Source organism: Xiphophorus maculatus, chromosome 22, assembly GCF_002775205.1.
Source record: "Xiphophorus maculatus strain JP 163 A chromosome 22, X_maculatus-5.0-male, whole genome shotgun sequence".
Lineage (NCBI taxonomy): Eukaryota > Metazoa > Chordata > Actinopteri > Cyprinodontiformes > Poeciliidae > Xiphophorus > Xiphophorus maculatus.
The window spans coordinates 11,278,087-11,299,266 of NC_036464.1; the positions used below are offsets into that span (position 1 = coordinate 11,278,087).

Below are 21,180 nucleotides of genomic sequence, written 5' to 3' on the forward strand. Positions count from 1 at the left end.
CAACAAAAACAGACTGAATTGACAGAATTATATGTTACTGGTAGCAAAATTGGTCTTGGTGCTTTCATTGCAGACACACTGATTGGATACAAAATCATTTCATTGTATTTTTTTTCTGGTAGCAATACACAAGCTTTGAAATTTGAAATACGCTTGCATACATTATGAAGCTTGAGGGTGGGCATCGGGGGAGGGGCAGAGAATTAGCATTAGAGTTTATAGAAGGAGTAAATTTGTGATGAGATCTCCTGGCAAGATCAGCCGTTCTCAAGAGAATGAGCCGCTTCATTGGGCATGATGGATGACAACTTATGCAGCTCCCTTAAAACATCTTATCAATGCACTTAAACAAAAGGGAAAACAAACTGAAGTGCATTTGGTTTCACAGATTAGACCTTTGGAAAAAGAGCAGACCTTCAGCAACCCAGGTCCTCTACCATACTTAACTGTGGAGATCATGTGCTTTGCAATGTATTCATCTTTTGCTTCACATCCACCTGGACTTTGTTTTGAATCTGACCAAAGTAAAGGTAATATAAAGATAGATTAATCATTTTCAATTGATTTATCGTCAGAATAATATAAATAATCACCTACTATAATAATCGTTATTTACAGCCAGACATCTTAGTTGCATCTAGAAATCTGAAAATATGCTGTTTTTATGACAGTCGCGCAACAAACAAAGCAGTTTTTTCATTGTTCTTTCCCAAGTAACTTCTTTATATAGAGAGGTTCTAATGGTTGTTATGCAGATTTTGGATATCCAACATGTACTTGATTTATAGCATTTAAACAATATAGCATGTTAAAAACAATACAGGATACTTTTTCTCACAGAATAAATTTATAGCTTAAAATAAGCTACTTGCTTTTAAGTGTGAAGTTAGGCTATCACAACAACAGATACATTTGCTTTGATGCTTTTTATTGATGTTTTGCAGTGGTTCCAGTATGTGGGATGATGTGGCAGCTGCCTCCATCTGGACAACCAGCTAAAAGCAAAGGCTTAGTTGAATGTCCTGTTATTTCTGCACAAAATACCATTTTTACAGCATTGCACTCATGTAAGTGAGAATCATTCTTGTCTCACTGAAGCTTGTTTAAGTGTGTTCAGTATTTCAGTCAGGTGCATACAGCAGAGATGATTCAGCTTATTGCCTCCTGCGGCTCCTCATCATATTTTAAACCCTATTGGGGACATACTCCCTTTTAACTTTTTGGAAGGCAGCCATAGAAGATAAATGGATCTTATTATAAAGCTGCATTGAAACAAAGCTGCTGTTGGGTTGATGTGTGCTGTTTACTTTTCTGTTGCTGTTACTGGAGACATATGATTGACTGATAGTCACAAGACAGACATGAATGTGTTAAAATTCATTTGAATAAAAGGTTTTGATGTAGATAATGTGACACAGTTGTGAAGAAAAAAAAGCAAGAGCGTGTGCATAGGGGCTTCCCTACTGTGCAACTCCTGGCCTCACTCCAAGTGACTTTTTTTGCTGAGATGTACCAAAACCTAGATGTGCTTCATGAAGCCCAATGCTGTTACTTACCATGTGCTGTAGAGCAGTCGGTCCTTTGTTACAGTTTAGGGTTTTTGGAGACGTCTTGGTGTGTCCACTTTCAGGTTGAAGTCGCTTGGACAGTCAGACCTGGGCTGTGGGTTTGAACATTCCTCAGTGAAGATTATTTTTTTCATACCATATGATGGCGGATTTTAAATTCCTTTGAAATCAAATTATAGACTCATAAGGTACTACTATCCTCCAGGGCTTCAGAAGATAGTAGTACTCCTTTGACCACATCATGATGCTCTCTTTCAACAGTCAGGACTTACTTCAATTTTTATTTTTGTTAATATTTTAGGAAGACATACAGGCTGTCTTTTGGGGTCCATCATTTTCTTTACAGAACTGTTTTTATTTTTTACTGTTTATATTATTTTCTTTACAAATAATATTCTTCATCCATACATAGTTACATAGTATGTATAGTATACAATAGTATTCTTCTGTAAGCTATTTTAAAGGATAAATGCAACCAAATAATCTAGCTAAGCAGATCTAAAGCAGCAGAGTGTGTGTATGTGTGTGTGTTGGATGATAGACACTAGGATTTATTGAAGACGTATGGAGGCTGTTACGTTTTTTGACAGGGAAAATGGAAAAGTTAAAAGGTGCTGTGTGTGCATGTGCCATTTTTGGCTTGTACAAATGCACATGCACCCCCGCCCCTACCGTATATAGGAGAGGAGGTTTTGGATTAGATATCAGATCTGTCCTCTTTTGTCCTCTGTTTGGCTGATGCCTGTCAGGCTTCATTATCATATTTTTAACTCAGATGTTTGATTACTTTCAAGTTCATATAAACCACAGAATAGCTATTCTTATCTGGAATAGTAAGTGGTGCAGGACACACACAATTAACATCTTTTTTTCTACTTTGACTGCAAAAATAATCATAACTATACCCATTTGTATTAAGTTCCTTTTAAAACTCATATTTTCAAATTTTGTCAAGTTTTACCTACATACTATAAAGCCCTTTATTGTGATTTTTATGTGACATACCAACATAAGGTAATTCATAATTGTTCAGTACAAGGAAAATGATGAATTGTTTTCTTTTTATTTTGCATCTGGAAACTGATGCAAATCATATGTATTCATTGACGTTATATTGTGATACCCTAAATAAAATCTGGGCAAATAAATGCCTGCCAACAACCCCTTTATAGTAAATAGAGTCCTGTATGTAATTTAATCTCATTTTATATATAGCAGTTCATGTGGTCAGATGGGAACAAAAATTTTGCTTTTTGGCACACATTCAAAAAGTGTTAGAAAATGTGCATCTCACCCTGAACACACCATTCGCACAGTAAAACATACATATACATATATATGGCACATGGTATGTATGGTGTGAGCTAATTTTATTTTTTATTATTCCTTTATTTAATCAGGTAAACCCCCGTTGAGATCTAGATCTCATTTTCAAGGGGGACCTGAAACAAACTTCACTCCCCGTCGGGGAATCGAACCCCGGTCTCTAATGGATGGACGAAACTAAATGCAGTGAAATCCTGGAATTGAGGTTCCAGAAGACTTGAGAATGGGGCTGATTGTCACTTTCCAGCTGTGGATATCTGAAAAAAATCTTCAACTGCAATTGCAACTAAAGGCTTTAGGAGATCATGTGTCATTCTCCTGCCACATCCCAACTGTGCACTATTTTTGTGTTGGTCTAAAACATAAAATTCTTATAAAACTCATTGAAGATAGATTTGCAACATTACAAATTGTTAAAATTGTCCACATAGATTGTTTAACTTCCCTTTTCTTATGTTTGTCCGTCCACAGGAGAAGACCGGACCAGAGAGAATGTGGTGGGCTCCACAGATGCACAGTCGGCCAGTGCACCTGGTGGAGAGACTGGCACCAGCAGGCGGAGGCTACACTGTTGCATCAGAGTAACAGCCGTGCAGGTGCGGAAGGCCCTGTGGGGGGTCGCCATGGTGATGTGCGTGTGCTCGTCCTGGGCGGGTTCCACCCAGCTGGCCAAGCTGACCTTTAAGCAGTTTGATGCCCCCTTCACGCTCACCTGGTTCGCCACTTCCTGGAACTGCCTCTTCTTCCCAGTCTACTACGTCGGCCATTTGTGCAAGAGTCCTGAGAGGCAGACGCCCAGGCAGAGATTGAGGTTGGAAGAATTGCCCTCTGTCAGCAAAAAAAACAACAAAAAAACAAAACAAAAAAACGAGTAAATATAATATCCAAATTTAAAAACTTGTGTGCCAATTTCTGCTTGCCTGAAGCAAAGTTTGAACCCCTACAGCAGGCTTTTCCATTCCACTGCCCCAGGCTTCACTACATAGCTGAGTTGACTGCAGAGGTTTCATGATTTGACTTAGGTATTTTACAGGTTGCATCCTATTACGTTACCACACTGAAAAACGCATATTATTTTCCAGATGTTTGTAGAAACAGTCTGTATACTTAGGTGATGAATGATTTTGGTCATGGAGGTGATCACATCGTTTGAATTCACTGAGTTTTTGACGGCTGACCCAGTGCTTTCTGGCAAAACTTTGTATTTTAGCTAACTAACAACTATTCTGTTTCTGTACAAGAAGTAGCTCAGCTCTACTGTATATAAACCAGCTTCTTTATCATATTGTAGTTCAACTAGCAATATAATCTGTCATTTCCATATTCCCAGTTGGGTGACAAGATGCTTGTTGAAAGAGGCATTAGCTCTGTACGTCTGACAGCTTTATGATGTAAATCTTCCTTCTGAGATGCAACCTCTCAACTGGAGCTGATCTGCTCTGACTGTGAAATGTTTCATCTGCTTAGTTTTCTTCTCAGACCATTAACAGAAACATGGGCAGGACATGTAGGGCAGTTATTGCTGCAACACAATTCAAAGCTAAATAAATAAAAAGCAATCTAATCTTTTAAAATCTTTAAATGAGGTCTCACTCTGCATTGCTTTTAGAAACCCCACCTAAAATCCGATCACTTACTAGAAAGAAATGTTTTAATTAGTTTTGCATGTGCTTATCAAGATATAATTGCACAAGTTGATCAGTTTGAAAAAGAAGATTAAATTAGATATGAACAGGTACCAGAGAGCATTTAGCAAATACGCAGTTAAGCGCTTTTCTACAATACCTGCTGTTGTATAATATCTATCCATGTTTTGTCTTTCATCATGAGCCAATTAGCAATCTTTTAAAATGTTGAGTGAAGCAGCCATTTCTGTTTGCAATCTGATAACACAGAGGTCAAAAAGCTGAAAAGAAATTGAAAGTACAGAAGGCACATTAGGTTGAAAAGAAGGGGACAATAAAAAAGAAGGATTGCAGGAAGCTTAGAGGTGTTTTGAGACTCCACTATTTCTTTTATTATCCCCATGTTCTGACTCTACTTTATCTTCTCTAATTTTATCCTTTTATACAGTATACAGCGCTTTGAGAAAAGTCCAAAAACGCTGAGCTTAATATTGTCGCTAAAGGTTGTTATAGATTTCTTTATGGAAATGTGCACAGTGCAATAACTTATTCCTGTGGCATTTCAAATAAATGAACACAATGGAATGGAGCTATTTCCACACAGGATCTGCCCCGGTTCTACGCATAAAAGTTAAAGCAATATTTTTTTTTGTGTGTGTACGAAAATATGAATCCATATTAAATTCCTTTCCATAAATCTTGATGTACCAGGCATCATTTGATTTGCTGCTTAGTGTTTTTCTCTAAATTGGCAAATTAAGCTTTGAGGCACAAACCTTTTTTTTATACATTTTTATCAAAATCCAGAGACAAGACTTTCCACAGGTATGGATATTTTGAGTCACCACAGAACATCATGCCATGTTATAAAACAAGCCATGCAGTTGAAGGATGGAGGGCAGACTTTTCTTCAGCGACTCAGGCCAATAATTTCTAGTCTGCCAGTTTTTATTGAAAGACTTTTCAAGCTGGAATCTCCCTTTAAAGATCAATGAGCTGCAAGTTTTTAAAGTTGTTGCGTCTGTGGTTAGCATATTCAGTCTATGATTGAGTAATAGATAGGATTCCATGTTGGTATGAAATGCTAAGATGTTGGACCTTCATCAAAACACTTCTGCAGATGTGTTTATCAAAAACTAAACATGATGATGAAAGGCAGCTTTTTTGTGGTAAGAAACTTCTTCCTCTTATCAAAATCATTTTTATTTGTTTTTAATGATCTGTAGCACATCCAGTCCAAGTTGTAGCTAAAACTAACACGTTAACTCCTTAGACAATTATATCTGCGAACTTGAAAACAGAGGTGACTCCAACAAACTGGTACAGCCTCAAACTCTTTGTAATAAAAATCTAGAAAGTAAAACCTGCATTTGTATCTTGCTCCATTTTCAATTGCAAGTCTTTGGGTGTATGTCTCAACCAACTTTGAACATCTAGACACTGATTTTTGTTTTTTCCAATTTGTCTTTGCAAAATAACTAAAACTAATTCAGACTGGCAGTACACATTCTTGTATAAGTCATGCCAAAGGTCCTTATTGGGATTTATACTGGACTTTGACTAGACCACTCAAAATCACAAATACAATTTAATCTAACCCAACTGTAAGGTTTGGGGTTACAGTAGCTCACAGTTATTGAGTAAATCTCTTTATTTTGAGATTAAATAAAGACTAAAACTAATAATCTTTGATCATATTCATGCCCTAAATGTCATGAGAGTCAAAAAAGCTAATTGGATAAAAACTATATGTTTGCTGTAGATGATGTTTGTGTAATTATAATTCTGCTTTTTAAATGACTTAACAACAGTCATTTAAACAGGGCTTCACTACGTTGGGGGTTGAGTCACAAAACTCTTCCAATTTATTCACAGTGACAGGAGAAAATTAATCGCTTTGTGGCTTTTGGCAGATCTTATTGTATTTCTAAATGTTTACTTATTTCTCCCTTACACAGTATGATGTGGGACAAAAATCTGTTTGATCAAACTGCTGAGGTGGGAATTGCTATGCACACTCATTACAGATAAGTTTTTAGGCTGCAGTGTGATGAGACAAATTCTTTCATTTGAATAAATCTTAACCTCAGTTCCAAAGTAGTACTACAGTGCTCTACATTTTGCATTCCTACACAGGGAGTGCTGCAGGTTTTTCGGGGACGAGGGCCTGACCCCGAAGGTGTTCTTCACCAAGGTCGCTCCCTTCGGCCTGCTGTGGATCCTCACCAACTACCTGTACCTGCAGGCCCTCAGGAAGATCAACACAACAGATGTTTCAGCACTTTTCTGCTGTAACAAAGCCTTCGTCTTTCTGCTGTCCTGGATTGTGCTCAGAGACCGCTTCATGGGGGTTAGGGTGAGTGTATTTGATTTGATTTGCGGTGTCAAATCACAAGAGAAAACATATTTGTATCAGAAGATGACTGAAAAAGGAAGTTGCAGCATTTCATCCTTTTTAAAGCTTTTTTTTTTTTTTTTAATTGGCATAAAAGTGACACTTTGATGTAAGGAGTGACTCACAAAATTCCAGAAAATGCTTGAGCTATTTTTACATCAGCATTTATGGTTAAATCCTTTGTCTCTTGGAAGCTACTGAGTCAAGTGATCCTAATCTTTTAAATTAGTGTTGCCTGGTTTTTATCTTGCAAAATAATGTTTTTCACAGATTTGTATCCTGACATGTAGTCAAAAATAGAGAAAGCAACTGGTTTATCTTATTTATGGTTAACATAGACAAACACGTTCTTCTAGATTAAATCTATTTCAGGATGCTTAGAGAAGAGACATGGAATTCCATCACAGCATAAAAATTTGCAATTCCTCTCTTCTCCTTTTTCACATCTTCATGCTTCAGGCTAACCGTGCTGTGGAAAATATTTTACAAATTTATTCTGTTTTATTTGTCACACCTAAGTAGTCAGATTATCAAGCAAATTGTAATAATAAAGGTAACAAGAGTAAATATAAAAAGCAGTTTTTAAATGATTATTTTATTTATGAAGAGAAAAAGAATCTCCAAACCAATATGGCTCTGCGTAAAAAATGTAATAGATAAACCGCATGTTTTTGGTTCAATTTCATAAGTTTAACCAAATCCTGAATTGTAATTGACTTACTCAAATAAAACTTGTCTGATGACATGGAGTAGGAAGAATTAAGATCTCAGAAAAGCAACACGTTAGGTCTCGATCTAAAAGAAAAATCAAGAACAGATGAGAAACAAAGTTATTGACATTTGTCACTATAAAAAGGTTTACAAATCCATTTCTAAAGCTCTGGGTCTGCAGCAAACGACTGCAGCGAAATGGACTTTAGCTTCGCTATGTGTTTGTTTCATTTATATCACAAGTAAAGGCAATAGAGGACAATCGGATGACCTTCAATGGATGATCAGCTTCTATTTGTCCCTCTCTGAGCTTTTGTACAATATAAATGGGACACATTTTATCTTAGCTCTAATGGTCAGTGGTAAGTTAAAATTTTGCCTCCAATTAAGCAAATAACTCTTAAGGCTCTTACTTGACTGTATGAGTTAAATAAACGGTACTAGGGAGAAGAATGACAGCATGATCAGTCACCAATGATCTTGTCTAATTTAATCATGTCTTGCCTGGACAAGAAGAGACGAGCAGAAAAGTAAGGGTTGGAGAGTGAAGCGTGTCCTTCTCTTTTCCCACTGCACGTTTCTAAACCGCTCACCTCTGCAGACCTTACGGACTCTGCAGAAAGCATTGCCCTTATTTCAATTTTTTCCAAACCCTGACAAACCACCCTATCATTCCCTCATGCGTTCCCCCACTCCCCACTGCCATTATTTGTAATGAAAAGCATCAGTAAGGCAACAGTAAGAATGCTGCTTGACTGCCTCTTGTACGTCCTCTCGCTCTGTTGCTTGGTGGTGGGGACTGCAGTGTGTGGAAAGTCTGCGGCAATGCAGGGGATCTACAATGGGTTTGTCACAGAAGAAAGAGAAAGATGGAGTATGCTAAAATGGCCTTGTTGAACAGATGTTAGCGGCATATTAGTGTTATTGTGTCCCTAAAGATATGATAGTAGTCTGTTACCTTCTTTTGTGGCAGCAGTGGAGTCACTATGAAAGATTCATGGGAAGTGATGTGAGTTGTGTTTGGGTTTATGTCTTGTAAGGCTGATTTTGTTCATTGTTCACTTGGACAGTAAGAGAAGAAGGCATTTTGTGCAACATTAGATTGTACTAATAATGTTGAGATTGCCTGAATGCAATCATTGTGCTTTTGTCATGATAAAATGTTTGAAACATCTTTTAAAAATGTACTTTCTCCTCAAATTTATTAGTTCTTTCCTGTGAGGGTAATACCTATGTTTCCCTTTTTGACGAAGTACAGATCTCAGACCTTGAAGAAATACACTTTTCCAGACTGTAGTATTCTTATCCGGCATCTTATGAATTCCCTGTCCTCTGATTATTTAAACAAAACCTTTTGAAAGAATAACAGAATCAGTTTTTCCCAACAGTTATCTAATGTAGATGTGGTCAAAACACTTTCTTCTGTGTGGGTGAGAGCTTAGTCACGCTGATGAGCAGATGGTAGGAAAATAAAATTTCCTACCAGAGGAATAAGTAAACATTCAAGGACCTTCTGCCCAGAGAGACCTGAATCAACCTGGAACAAAAGCAAACTGGTTCTGAGAAAATAAGCAGCTTCTAAGAAGACTGGAGAGTCTCTCCATCTTGTCTGATGATGAGGCTGTCTCATCACCCAACCTCACTTTATTAGGATCCTCTTGTGAATTCTTCCAAACTTTTCTTTGGAGACCTGACAGGTGTATAGAAATCCAAATTATGCACAACTTCTTTGTGTCTATAAGTAACCTTTCAACTGAGTGGACAGAAGTCACAAATGGGGAGTGCCCCATGGTTCACTCCTGGGGCCCTTTCAGTTTAATATCTACTTGCTTTCACTAGCTCAGATTACAGTAACTAATAATATTAGTTACCTTAGCTAAATTACAGTGTCAACAAATGAGATTTGAACCCAGGACCTTCTTCCTGTAAGACAACAATACTGACAATTGTGCTTCCATACAGCTCCAGACATTCTACACTTTTAAAACTTTATTTCTAAATTAATTCAAAAAGTGCAAAGTGAAAAATTTATTCACTTTGCAATTTTGGTCTAACTTGTGTTGGTCTGTCAGATAAACTGCTGTTAACACACATTAGTTTGTGTTTGTAACTCTAGAGGTTCAAGGAATATAAATACTCTTGCAAATTACTGTCATATGTAGCCATATCCAATACTGTTTGTGCCAGTAAAGGTAAAGTCTTGCTTTTTTTTGAGCTTCTGACAAAACGCTTATGCTGAAACATCTTTCATTGTTGCTGATCCGGCAGGCAAACTGGCGTTCACTAAAATGAAACGTACTGCTGTGACTGACAGGAAGCCTGCAGTGCGGAAAGAGCAATTTTGCCAAAAGAAAAAAAAAGTGCCTCAGGGCTATGGCCAAGCAAAAACACACGGTTCATTTATCTTCCTGACACCTTCTTAACGCAAGAGCTAATCCACTCAGCTGGGCTCCACCGTGAGCCCAGCGCCGATTCCTGCTTTTTGTACAATTCCAGGATGAAAACAAAACATGTGACAGACACAAATGAGTGATGCTTATTTGGGTACATCCAGGCTGACTGCGAGCGGGATGAAACAGATGATCTGGTGTCATCTTGGAGGCATGTTAATCATAAAGGCAGGGAGTGGGAGAAGTGTGGGGGGACTGCTGGATTGTGGTTGCGTGTTTGGTTTGTAATCACGATGCCAGTGCAATGGAAATCAATGTCAGCACTGTAGAAGCTGCTGCTTGTGTACTGAAAGCTCTCGCACTGTGAACCCAAGAATCTGTGAAGCGTGACTGTTAGGATTTAGAAGAACGTGAATCAAAAATCAGATGCCTTCTGCAAACAAACCACAACTCAGGCCTTATTAGATATTTTGCATGCCATTGTGGGGCATTCTCTCAAAGATAAAGAGCAGGTGAAACCTACTGGGGCCCCAAACTGCAATAAAAGATTAATTATCATAATTACTAAACTAGGCAATGTGTCGCCCATCCATAACTCACTGCTGCTCTGTCTCTCCACAGATAGTAGCAGCTATCTTGGCCATAGCAGGCATCGTCATGATGACCTATGCTGACGGGTTTCACAGCCACTCGGTCATCGGCATCACTCTGGTCGTGGCATCTGCTTCAATGTCAGCGCTCTACAAGGTAGACTCTGTTTTCATTCAATCAAAGCACAGAATCACCGAGACTAAAGGTTTTTATTGATATATTTGGCCTCAAGGGAGCAAACATTCAAAATGGTTTTGCATATTTCATCTGGCTTATTTATGAAATACTTCTTAGGTGGCAGAAGAGAGGAAAAGATTATAGTGTAAAAGCCTCATAAATTCATTCTTTATTGCAGTATCAACATCTCTCACAGAAATTTAGAAAAATCCAAATGTAGTTCATTCATTTAGGGGGGGGTCCATGTTATTAATATCTTTTAATAAAAGCAACACTGGCACAATTATTGATAGTAACAAAGTCTAAAAAATGAACAGAACTGAAGAATTGTTTCTAATCTTGCCCTACTTTTTTTAAATTCAACGTGAGCTTGGGAACCTGTAATTAGTCTTGACTCTTTCCTTGGGGTATAAATATTACATGACACAGAGACCCATTTCTTTTAGCCACCGGCCACAAGGACCTAAATGTATTTTTAACCACACACAGTGAGTCAGGTGGTAAGAGAGGTATAGAGCAGTAACATAGGTCACTTAGTCTCCAAAACAACAGTTGGACTCTAAAGACATGCCAACTGGTTATTTAGGAGTCAAAACAGAAAAAAAAATATTTTCACAAATTCAAACATTTGGAGTCTTTTAACTTGAACTTTGAGCTTTGATTAGATAAGACTAAGATTGAGCCATGAACAAAATGACACACCATGCCCAATGCTAAGCATGGTGGAGGATGCTTAATACTGCAGGCATGAGTTTCTCTTTTACTCTCACTACACATTGATGTGGTGCAGGAACACTTTGAAATACCATAGTAGCTTAGAGAAAAATTGAAGGACTCTACCTCCTTTGATTTTTCAGTGGAATTATGAGTCTAAATATATCACTGAATCAACAATCAACACAAACAAAGGAGCCTTCTTCCATGACCATCTCAGTTTGCAGATGTTAATCCTATAAGATCTGTGGGCGGTGAGCTGTAGAGGGCATAAGAAATGACAATGTACAGAGATTATGCGAAGAGGAAAAGGCAAAGTGAGATACTTTGATTTCTATGTAACAAGCAAATATTGCTGCTGCAAAATACTATATTTTGTTTTGCTTCAGTTTGTCAGATTTGAATTGACAATAAAATAAAGCAATTTTAAAACATACATGTATATTTTTTTTTACTAGAAAAATAAAACATTTTTTGAGAGTTTGGTAAATGAAGTTGCAAGTTCACATTTAAACTTTTAAAAGCTAGCAAAGTATGCAGTTTCATGAACTACTGTAAAATGACAACTTTTTTGTAATTGTTCTACAAGACTACTGTAATTTTATTGTGATAAAAATGTGATGAAATCATAGTAACCATGTTATATAATTACTGTGCTACTTTAAAGAAATTACAGTTAAACTAATCAAATTACAGTAAGATTGTAATAAAACTTACAGTAAAACTGCAATAAAATTACAGCAACCCTGCAATAAAATCACAGTAAAACTGTAATAGAATTACAGTAAGGCTACTGTAAAAAAAATTACAGTAATGTTACTGTAAAGTTACTGTAATGGTTTTACCGTAAAAATTGCAGTAACTGGCTGGCAACCCTGCTGCCAGTAAGTTACTGTAAATTCTACAGTGACTTTTTGTACAGTGCACCCTGCTGTCTTTGTTGCCTAATGTGATACAAAGCAACAGCCATAACATGGCAGGTAGTTGGCAGGAAAACCCTGTGTAATACCCTTCAGCTCTATAAAGTGGGAGAGTTTTTTTTGTTTTTTTTCCAAACACATTTTCCCTCTCATATATCCTCAGGTACTCTTCAAGATGGTTCTGGGTAGTGCCAAATTTGGAGAGGCTGCACTCTTCCTGAGCATTGTCGGAAGCGCCAACTTTGTTTTCATCAGTTTTGTGCCAGTAATCCTGTATTTTACTCATGTGGAGTACACTGGCTCACCTGCAGATATCCCCTGGGCCTACCTCTGTGGAGTAGCAGCATTGCTTTTTGGTATAAGACAGATATAAGATTTTCGTACAAAACTAAGAGTTCTCCTTCACATTCTCAATGCATAACATATTTGTAATATGTTTTCTCCCAACAGCTTTCAACATCCTAGTGAACTTCGGCATTGCAATAACATACCCAACATTAATTTCCCTTGGCATTGTCCTAAGTGTCCCTGTGAATGCCAGTAAGTGTCTCAACCTTTCATCCAGTCCTGAATCTTCAGATTTGATTACAATTTAAAATTTTGTCGGTTTGGAGTTTATAAATATACTCTTAATGTCAGTTTATATACATGTGTAGCTGTTAATTAACATTTACTGATTTTATTGATGCACTTGTACCACGCCTTTCACTAAAGAAATATTAAAACAGGTGATGAAAGACTCCGCTTAGTGGACCAATTAGGTACTACAGTAATACGTGTCAATGCAGTGTCCTCATCTTCTTGCAGCAGGGAGTTAGTAATTGGTATGACTAACATTTTCCTTATTTTTTTCACACCAGGTTTATTTAAAAACATTATAACAAAGACTTGCCGTTAATTAGCAAGAATCAAAATTTCCATGTGTGGATAGTTTGCACACATTATTTTTAGGAATTTAAAAAGGCAACTGAACCCTTAAAGATTTCTTCTGTTTTAAATTTTTTGGCACATTTATTGTTTCAGATCAGCAAAAAAACCCCACAATATTAAAAAGACTGTCTTAGGAAACACAACAAAACTGCCATAAAACAGTAAAAAAAAAAAAAATTTGCATCACTGTGGAGGAATTTTGGTCCAATCTTTAGAACTGTTGTAATTCAGCCGCATTGGACGGCTGTTCAAAGCTTTTTTGTTTGTTTGTTTGTTTGTCTATGGACCGTCACATTTTCACATAGGGTCAAGTTGTTTTGGGTATATTTTTCTCTTAATGCAAGAAATCAACATTTGAAAACTGAATTGTATATTTACTTATTTTTATTAACATTTTGAAGGGGGAAAAAATAATAATAAATTTGTGGAAGTTGACACAAATACCTGCATATAGTACTGTATTAACACATTCTGGTTTGATTTCCCAGTGGTTGACCTCTACACCTGTGACATCAATTTCAACACGGTGCGCCTGATTGCTGTGTTCATCATCTGCCTGGGATTCCTCATGCTGCTGCTGCCAGAGGACTGGGACCAGTGTATCATCCAGCTCACTACAAAGCTGCGTAAACGGGACGACCCTGCCGAGGTTGCCGGGGAGACGGGCGCCAACGCAGGCCTCAACTGGAGAGGGAGAGGCAGGACCTCCCTGTCAACATATGCACGTTGACTCCATTATAATTAAACGGGGAACATTGACACATCTTATCTGGCTAGTAGCTAGTGGCCTACATTGTGTTTTGCAAAGCTACCATAGGTTTGGACTGTGCTGTGATCAGACAATTCAACAAAGGGAGAGAGATACCAGAGCCTCAGAATGCATAGGAATTAAACACATTTTAGCTTTGTTTATTACTTAAAAACGGTATCAACTATGACTAAAGTCTCACTGTTGCGGAACCTTTACATTTTTCAATTATTCATTGTATCCTTAAAAGACTTGCCAGCTTGCCTGATCAATTCCAGTTAGAAAAAAAAAGAAAACATGACAGGTTCACATTTACTCACATTTCGATCCAAAGAAAAATGTCTGAGAACAGAAGAAATCCCTTTCTGCCTTTTCTGTACTGTACATAGCTACATTTCACACCTTTGAATGCCCGGGGAGCTGTGGACCGAATAGGCTCACTTGTTGTGAGGAGATCTGTCTGATCATCTGAGGATCAATCGGCGCTAAAAACACATCTTTTCAAAACGCCTTTCTTTTGGATTAGAACAGAAGAGCTACTTTTAACCTCCATCCTGTGGGTCTGGGCTTTCATGGGGCTAATCTTCCACAATCATTGCTCACATCCCGATATGGCCAACATGAAAGTGAAAAAATTCAAATTTTTTCCACATTTTGCCAAATTACAACCATAAAACTCACTGTGTTTTTAGAATCTAATGAAATAGATCAATACAAAGTGGTCCATAATTGTGAAGTGAAAGGAAAATATGTGATTTTGAATTAAATTTAAGAAGAGAGGGGTTCATTTGTTTTCTGACACTCCCTGATTCAATACTCTACAATACTAAGTCTTTCCAGTATAACCCAAGCTCAGTCAAAATGAGTGATCCCTGGCCCTTAAATTCCCATGGCCCTTCAGATTATGGGAATTGTGTGTCCAAGGTGATGTGTAGTGTTTCCGCCAGCAGTGTATCTTTTCCCTTTCACTTACCAATAATGTGCTACTTTATTTTTATCTATAACATAAAATTTCAATAAAATATATTGTAGTTGGAATTTGACAAAATGTGGAAAGGTTCTAGAAATAAGAATACCTTCACAAGGGACTGTATTTAAACCAGTATATTCTCATTCAGTGCATGAGATACACAAAGTTTGGTTGCTAAATATATATGTGCTTCAAGAAACCCAGACAATGGGTTTGGTTAAAAACTTACTTCAAAACCAGCAGCCAAAATGAAAACTAACCAGTTATTAAATCTGAACATGAATAAAAGCAATCCCCGTGCTTCTTAATATAACACATTACACCTTTTAGACTTTTAGGCTATCCTATAGAGCTACAGCAGTTTTATTTCTGGAGAAAACAACAGATGGTAAAAATCTATCACTGTGACTTTAGGAGAGAGTTTATAAAACATGGCTTGGATTTTCTCCCGCTTTTATACAAAAGTAAAATATATAATTTGATCTACTTTCAATGATCATATTTCAAACATTCGCATCCTTTAGGAAAAGGTAAACAGGAGAGCAAGTGAGGCCCTCGCCTTGTGAAGCGACACGTGTGAACTCTGCCTTGTTGTGAATGTATGAATATCACACTACACACGCTCACTACGAGCTGCTCTGTTTAATACAGTGCTACCAGAGAGATACACTTTATTATGACTCTCCTTGTCCTCATCTGAATGAGTTATTGCTTTTTTTTTTTGTGGGGGGACAATTTCTAGATGTATTGCTGAAGAGTTTTTATATCGCTTTTTGCATTCAGTTGCTGACTCACCTCAAGGACCTGTAAGAGAAAAAAAAAATCTGATGACTGATAACCACAGAACGAGCATGCACATACCAGCTGAAATGTCCACTTCACTGCATTATTTTATTTTTTTTTGCAATACAGTACATTTAGCACTGTTTCCCATTGTCATTTTCTATGGCAATAAATAATTATATTGTATTCCTCTGGAATTAACGCAAGACTTAAATGTAAACCTTTGTAAGGAATGATTTTTACACTAAGATGATGCAACATATGGTTATATCACGTCTGAGGAGGAAATATTTAGAGCGTGAATAAATGATGGATTTGTTAGATCTGCTACTGAGTGTCTTCAAGTGTAATCATATGATGTAAGGTATAAAAAAATTTGTTTTTGATAAGTTTTCTTGACAAGGTTTGTTCTTCCATATCTTTCTGTTGTGGTTCAACAATTCAGGTGAAAAGGTATAGCTATCGTAAAAGCAAAATATATATATATATATATATATATATTGACATATTTGCATCGTATCTACAATAATTATTTTTAGCTTGGTTTTTTTCCCCAGTAAAGTAATTGATAGGAGAACTTCAAGTCTGCAACATCAGTTGCTAGTGATAATTCTGAGAGATGAAATATCTAATTAATTTATTCATTCAAAAGTAAAACTAATTTTCAGCACTTTACAGATTAAATGAACACACACTAATCCATTTCCAGCAGTTATTTCTCCTTGCTTTGATGATTATGGCTTGGTGAAATAAAGACCCAAAATCTGAAAAAAAGTAATTTTTAATACAGAACTGTCATGTTCTCTCCATGTTGTTGCCAACACAATCATGGGAAAGATTCCGGACTTTGTACATAACAAGAAGCTGCCTCTTCACAGCTTGTATGCACAAGCGTAGCCTCATTCTTCAGAGGATTATAAAACAAAGTCGATTGTCTCAAAAGACTAAAATCATCCAGGCTACAACTTGTGTATTTCTTGTTTTCACTTCTGAATTTAAATTTATCGACTTCTTAGGAAATCCCGGTCCAAATCATGGCAAGCGTGGAGAAACACACAGTCTATGTTGCTTGAGGGCCAGTGTGAAGTTATCACAGTCAGTAATGAATGAAGGAACTGTCATCTGTTGGTGTTGGTTCACTGTTAGTTTTTTTTCTTTAATCAAGTTCAAAGTTAATGTAGCCCTCTACCAGGTAATGTTAGAGCACCTCAGAATTTCCTCTGCTGATAAACTCTATGCTGCAAACACTGCTTAAAGTACCAACATCTGGTTTAATGAACGAAATGATGAACTCGCACTGAATGAACCAAAACCAAGCGCTGAGTGTATTTAATACAAAGTACATGGATCGACTTTTCAGTACAAAGTCGTTTCAATATTAAAATTCCTTTTTTCTTGGCTTTAGGCACTAATATATTTTCAGAGAAACTGAGTTTTGGGATTTACATATTGAACAGATTTTAATTTAGAAATGTTTTAATGGATCAATATGTCTTTTAGAACTGAACTACTGAAACAAATTACCCTGCTTTTTTTTAATTAAAAATCAACAGTAAATAACTAACAGACATCATGTTCCACTGACACTGTGATCTGGCCATAGAAAAAAGTGGCCTGCCGCTCCTTAGTTAGAGCGGAGAACGGAAGTCTGCTGCCCTCTTGAGGACGCGAAGGGACCTGCAGATTGTGTGTCTTCTCACTAGCAGCATCCTGGAACACAGAGGGCGTGTTTTCATGGTGGCACACATTACAAAGATACCCCTCAGAGTGGCTTCTAAAGTCGGTGCTAACAGTGAAAACAGAGGCGGAGAGCTTTGAGTTGTCACAGTTCAAACTCTCTGTGCTGGCATGTGTACTGGGATGGGCTGTGGTCAACGTGCCTGGGTCAGTAATTCTGACGTCATCCCCATCTCCTCTGACCTCCCATTCTGTGCTAAACAGGCTGCACAGATGAGCTCTAATTCTGTGCCAAAGTCCCTGAAGAGCAATCTGGAAGCGCTGGCTAAGCAGAGCGTACAACAAAGGATTGACGTCAGAGTTGAGCAACATCAGCCAGTAGGAGAAGGTGATGGCAGAGTCTGGCACAAGGGTGGACTGGCCTGTAATGGCAGTTTCTGTGGCCTGAACCAGAGCCACACAGATGTAGGGTGTCCAGCAGAGGAGGAAAGCGAAGATGATCAGGACGAGGCGCAGCCCTCCATGATGCGGCTGCTGGTGGTTTGGCTCGGGTGGCTGAGAGTTTTTTTGAGCCAGGATGGAAAACAAACCCCTCACTTTGCTTCCCTGCTGTTTTGGAGCTTCCTGAACAATCTGGCTGATATTCTCTCCCTGTTTACTTGTTTGAGACTCAAATTCATTGTTCTTGTGACATGTAACACTCCAGGGTCTATGGAGGCTCCTGCAGTTCTGGTGGGATGAATCCCCTGGACAAGAGGGGGACCTGGTGCGCTGGACGGAGTCCTGCAGGGAGTGAATCCTACGTGCGTGGCTGCGTGCCACCCTGATTATGTTCACATAGCAGAAGAGGATCACCACTGCAGGCATGAGATAGATCAGAACAGCCATGAAGGCTGTGTAGCTGACAGTGCTGGCCCAGGTGATTGCACAGTTATACATGGGAACCACATAGCTGACAGAGCTCCAGCCCAGCAGAGGAGGGCTGCAAATGACCAGAGCCAAAAGCCAGATCCACAGGACCACAGCAGAAGTCCTCCACAGAGTGCAGCGGGAACTGTAGCGCAGGCAGTCTATGATGGAGTAGTAGCGGTCCAGAGCAATAGCAGTCAGTGTGAGCACAGAAGCTGTGCAGTACACAGTGGAGGAGTACCCAACATATAGACAGAGAACCTGGCAGAGGAGACATAGTTAATGGATCAAGGACACTAAAGGTCACCTAAACAAAAAACATAATGCTACAGGACAGAAAATGCTTACAGGACAACGCACCCATCCCGTGTTCATGATGGACATAGCAACAAAAGGCATGACTCCAATGCCAACCAGGAGGTCACTGACGGCCAGGTTCAGGATCAGGATAGATGTCACTGCATGGAGGGTCTTGGTAGCTGCCACAATAATGATGACAAGAACATTGCCTGCACAAAAACACATTATAGAGATTCAAACCCTGAGGTCAGAGGTCACATTGACTGAACTTTAACCAGCCAATGGTTAAAGTCCATTGTCTGGTTAATGGACTTAACCAGCCAGTTTAGAAATAATCCCAAACCGTGGAAGCACAATTCTGCCTCTTTGATAAGAAAAAGAAAATTAAAAATGTATCTCATGTATTTCAGATAATCATATACATTTGAGATACAGAATCCTTTTTATTACAGTGGCAAAAAGACTTATGAACCAACCCATTTTATTCCTAGATATAAAGGGTTTATTAAATCATAATAAAAACAAAAATGCTAGAATTCCTAAGACATTTTTTTTCCATTTATAAAATTACAAAATGAAAAAAAGTAAGAACATTTTTAAGTTCAACCTTTTTGTTCTTTTTAAAATCTTATGGTTAGTGTTTTGAGAAATGATAATGTTCTTAAGTTAGATACATTTTAAAAATTTTATCTACTTTCTCTTCCTATTCTGCACCAACAGTCTGCTTAAAGAAAAAATAAGTCAGACATAGTGTCACATTTTCACACACAATTTAAGAGTAGGTTGTGATGAAAAATTTAATAATTGCAAAATTATGAATGGTTCATTACAGATAACTTTAATGTGTTTCTGACCTGGTAACAATTAGTTATTATTAACAAGTGCAGGTGTTAATAAAGACAGGCCAGCTGATATCACTCTGTCAACCAGATGAATTCAGATGGGCAGAATGGTTGCTTTAAAGGGAGGAGGAGGTGCAAAAAATTATTTTTGCATTTGTCAAACATCTAAGAAAATAGATGCTGTCACCATTACTTTGCATCAAAAGAGCCTCACGGGTAAGATTACTGGTGCCAGCAAGATTGAACCCAAATCAACTATTTAGGCAGTAACTTCAAGGAGAGAAGTTTGTTGGGAGTATTAGGGTTCCCATGAAGTCTAACAGGTGGTGGAGAATCTCCTAAAGAGGATTTAAATGAGGAATTGATTTTCCACCAGTGACAAGCTTTCTCTAGAAATAGTGTGATCATTTCCACACACACATAAAGGCACTGGCCTAGTTTCAGAAAGGGCTGAAAAGAAACCACTTTTCTATCTGAACAACATTCAGGACAGACTAACATTCTGCAGAAAGTCACTTAAAGTTTCCTTCACAAGATTTGGGACACCTTGACAGAGGACGGCCCAGATAAGAAAATGCATCCAGAAATGCATGTGGTTTGCCTCTCGTCCAGAGGATGAGCTCACTAACAATTTTGGCTAAAAACATCGACATTAATAAGAGAAAATATACAGATAGATCAAAACATCCTACAAGGTGAACTTTACTAAAAGACTCATCCGTTCACAAAGCCTCATGTAATTGGCACTGATTTTTTGAGTCTATTGACACTAAACTCTCATTAGAACTTATGTTTGAAGTTGTGACTTTTTCTTATTACTGAACGAGATCCAACAACAATGAAATAGTAAAAATCATATAAAAAGCAGCAGCTTCAAAATTTATGGCACAATTTTAATGTCTGTTTCCTAAAACAACTTAGAGCAAAATGATCAAATATTAACATGTTTTCTTCTCTATAGCAATAGAAGTAAAACTGTAACTTACGTATTCTCAAATTAAAGCACTGATTTTCTACATATATATATATATATATATATATGTATATATATATATATATATATATACTGCTCAAAAAAATAAAGGGAACACTTAAACAACACAATATAACTCCAAGTAAATCAAACTTCTGTGAAATCAAACTGTCCACTTAGGAAGCAACACTGATTGACAATCAATTTCACCTGCTGTTGTGCAAATGGAACTTTGTACAGAACAAAGTATTCAATGAGAATATTTCTTTCATTCAGATCTAGGATGTGTTATTTGAGTGTTCCCTTTATTTTTTTGAGCAGTATATATATATATATATATAAATCAACTGTATAAAAATAAAATGGAAGCAATATTTAAATATTATAAACACAAAGTTAGGTTTCCACAGGTCAGTGTCTTACCTATAACAGCACCCAAACACATGAGCACCAGAAGAGCCTCCAGCAGCAGCTGGGTCTGCTTGGACAACCCGCCCTCCGTCCCTCCCGTTTGGCTCGCGTTGATCCCCGCAGCCTGCAGAGGTGACCTGAAGCCATCCTGAACATCCATACTACTGTAACTATAGAACTGTCGCGTTTACATGTTGTAGAAAGGATAAGCATTATATCT

The 21,180-nt window shown here is 37.7% G+C and overlaps 2 protein-coding genes across 4 annotated transcripts in view; one reads left to right on the forward strand and one right to left on the reverse strand.

Annotated features, from left to right (window-relative positions):
• slc35f3 (solute carrier family 35 member F3) overlaps window positions 1–16,178 on the forward strand; it is a 53,379-nt gene extending 37,201 nt beyond the window's left edge. For all 3 annotated transcript variants that reach the window (XM_005807631.3, XM_023326882.1, XM_014471954.2), the window contains 6 exons: window positions 3,366–3,705; window positions 6,656–6,875; window positions 10,637–10,762; window positions 12,581–12,773; window positions 12,868–12,957; window positions 13,836–16,178. In XM_005807631.3, the coding sequence (XP_005807688.2) occupies window positions 3,366–3,705; window positions 6,656–6,875; window positions 10,637–10,762; window positions 12,581–12,773; window positions 12,868–12,957; window positions 13,836–14,077 (1,211 nt within the window). In that variant the 3' untranslated portion in view covers window positions 14,078–16,178. The remainder of the gene's footprint in view (window positions 1–3,365; window positions 3,706–6,655; window positions 6,876–10,636; window positions 10,763–12,580; window positions 12,774–12,867; window positions 12,958–13,835) is intronic.
• A 1,230-nt stretch (window positions 16,179–17,408) lies between these two features.
• LOC102230212 (5-hydroxytryptamine receptor 1D-like) lies at window positions 17,409–21,120 on the reverse strand. The gene is made up of 3 exons (XM_005807644.1): window positions 20,973–21,120; window positions 18,783–18,943; window positions 17,409–18,695 (listed from the first exon to the last, which is right to left on the reverse strand). Exons 1-3 carry the CDS (start codon window positions 21,118–21,120, stop codon window positions 17,409–17,411), a joined length of 1,596 nt encoding a protein of 531 aa, XP_005807701.1.
• Between the last annotated feature and the right edge of the window lie 60 nt (window positions 21,121–21,180).

Excerpts from the sequence above, each read along its gene's own strand:
- LOC102230212 (XM_005807644.1), bottom strand. The coding sequence starts at position 21,120 with ATGGATGTTCAGGATGGCTTCAGGTCACCTCTGCAGGCTGCGGGGATC. Across the intron at positions 18,944-20,972 it reads GTGTTTGGGTGCTGTTATAG|GCAATGTTCTTGTCATCATT; the intron begins GTAAGACACTGA and ends GTTTTTGTGCAG. Across the intron at positions 18,696-18,782 it reads CGGGATGGGTGCGTTGTCCT|GTTCTCTGTCTATATGTTGG; the intron begins GTAAGCATTTTC and ends CTCCTCTGCCAG.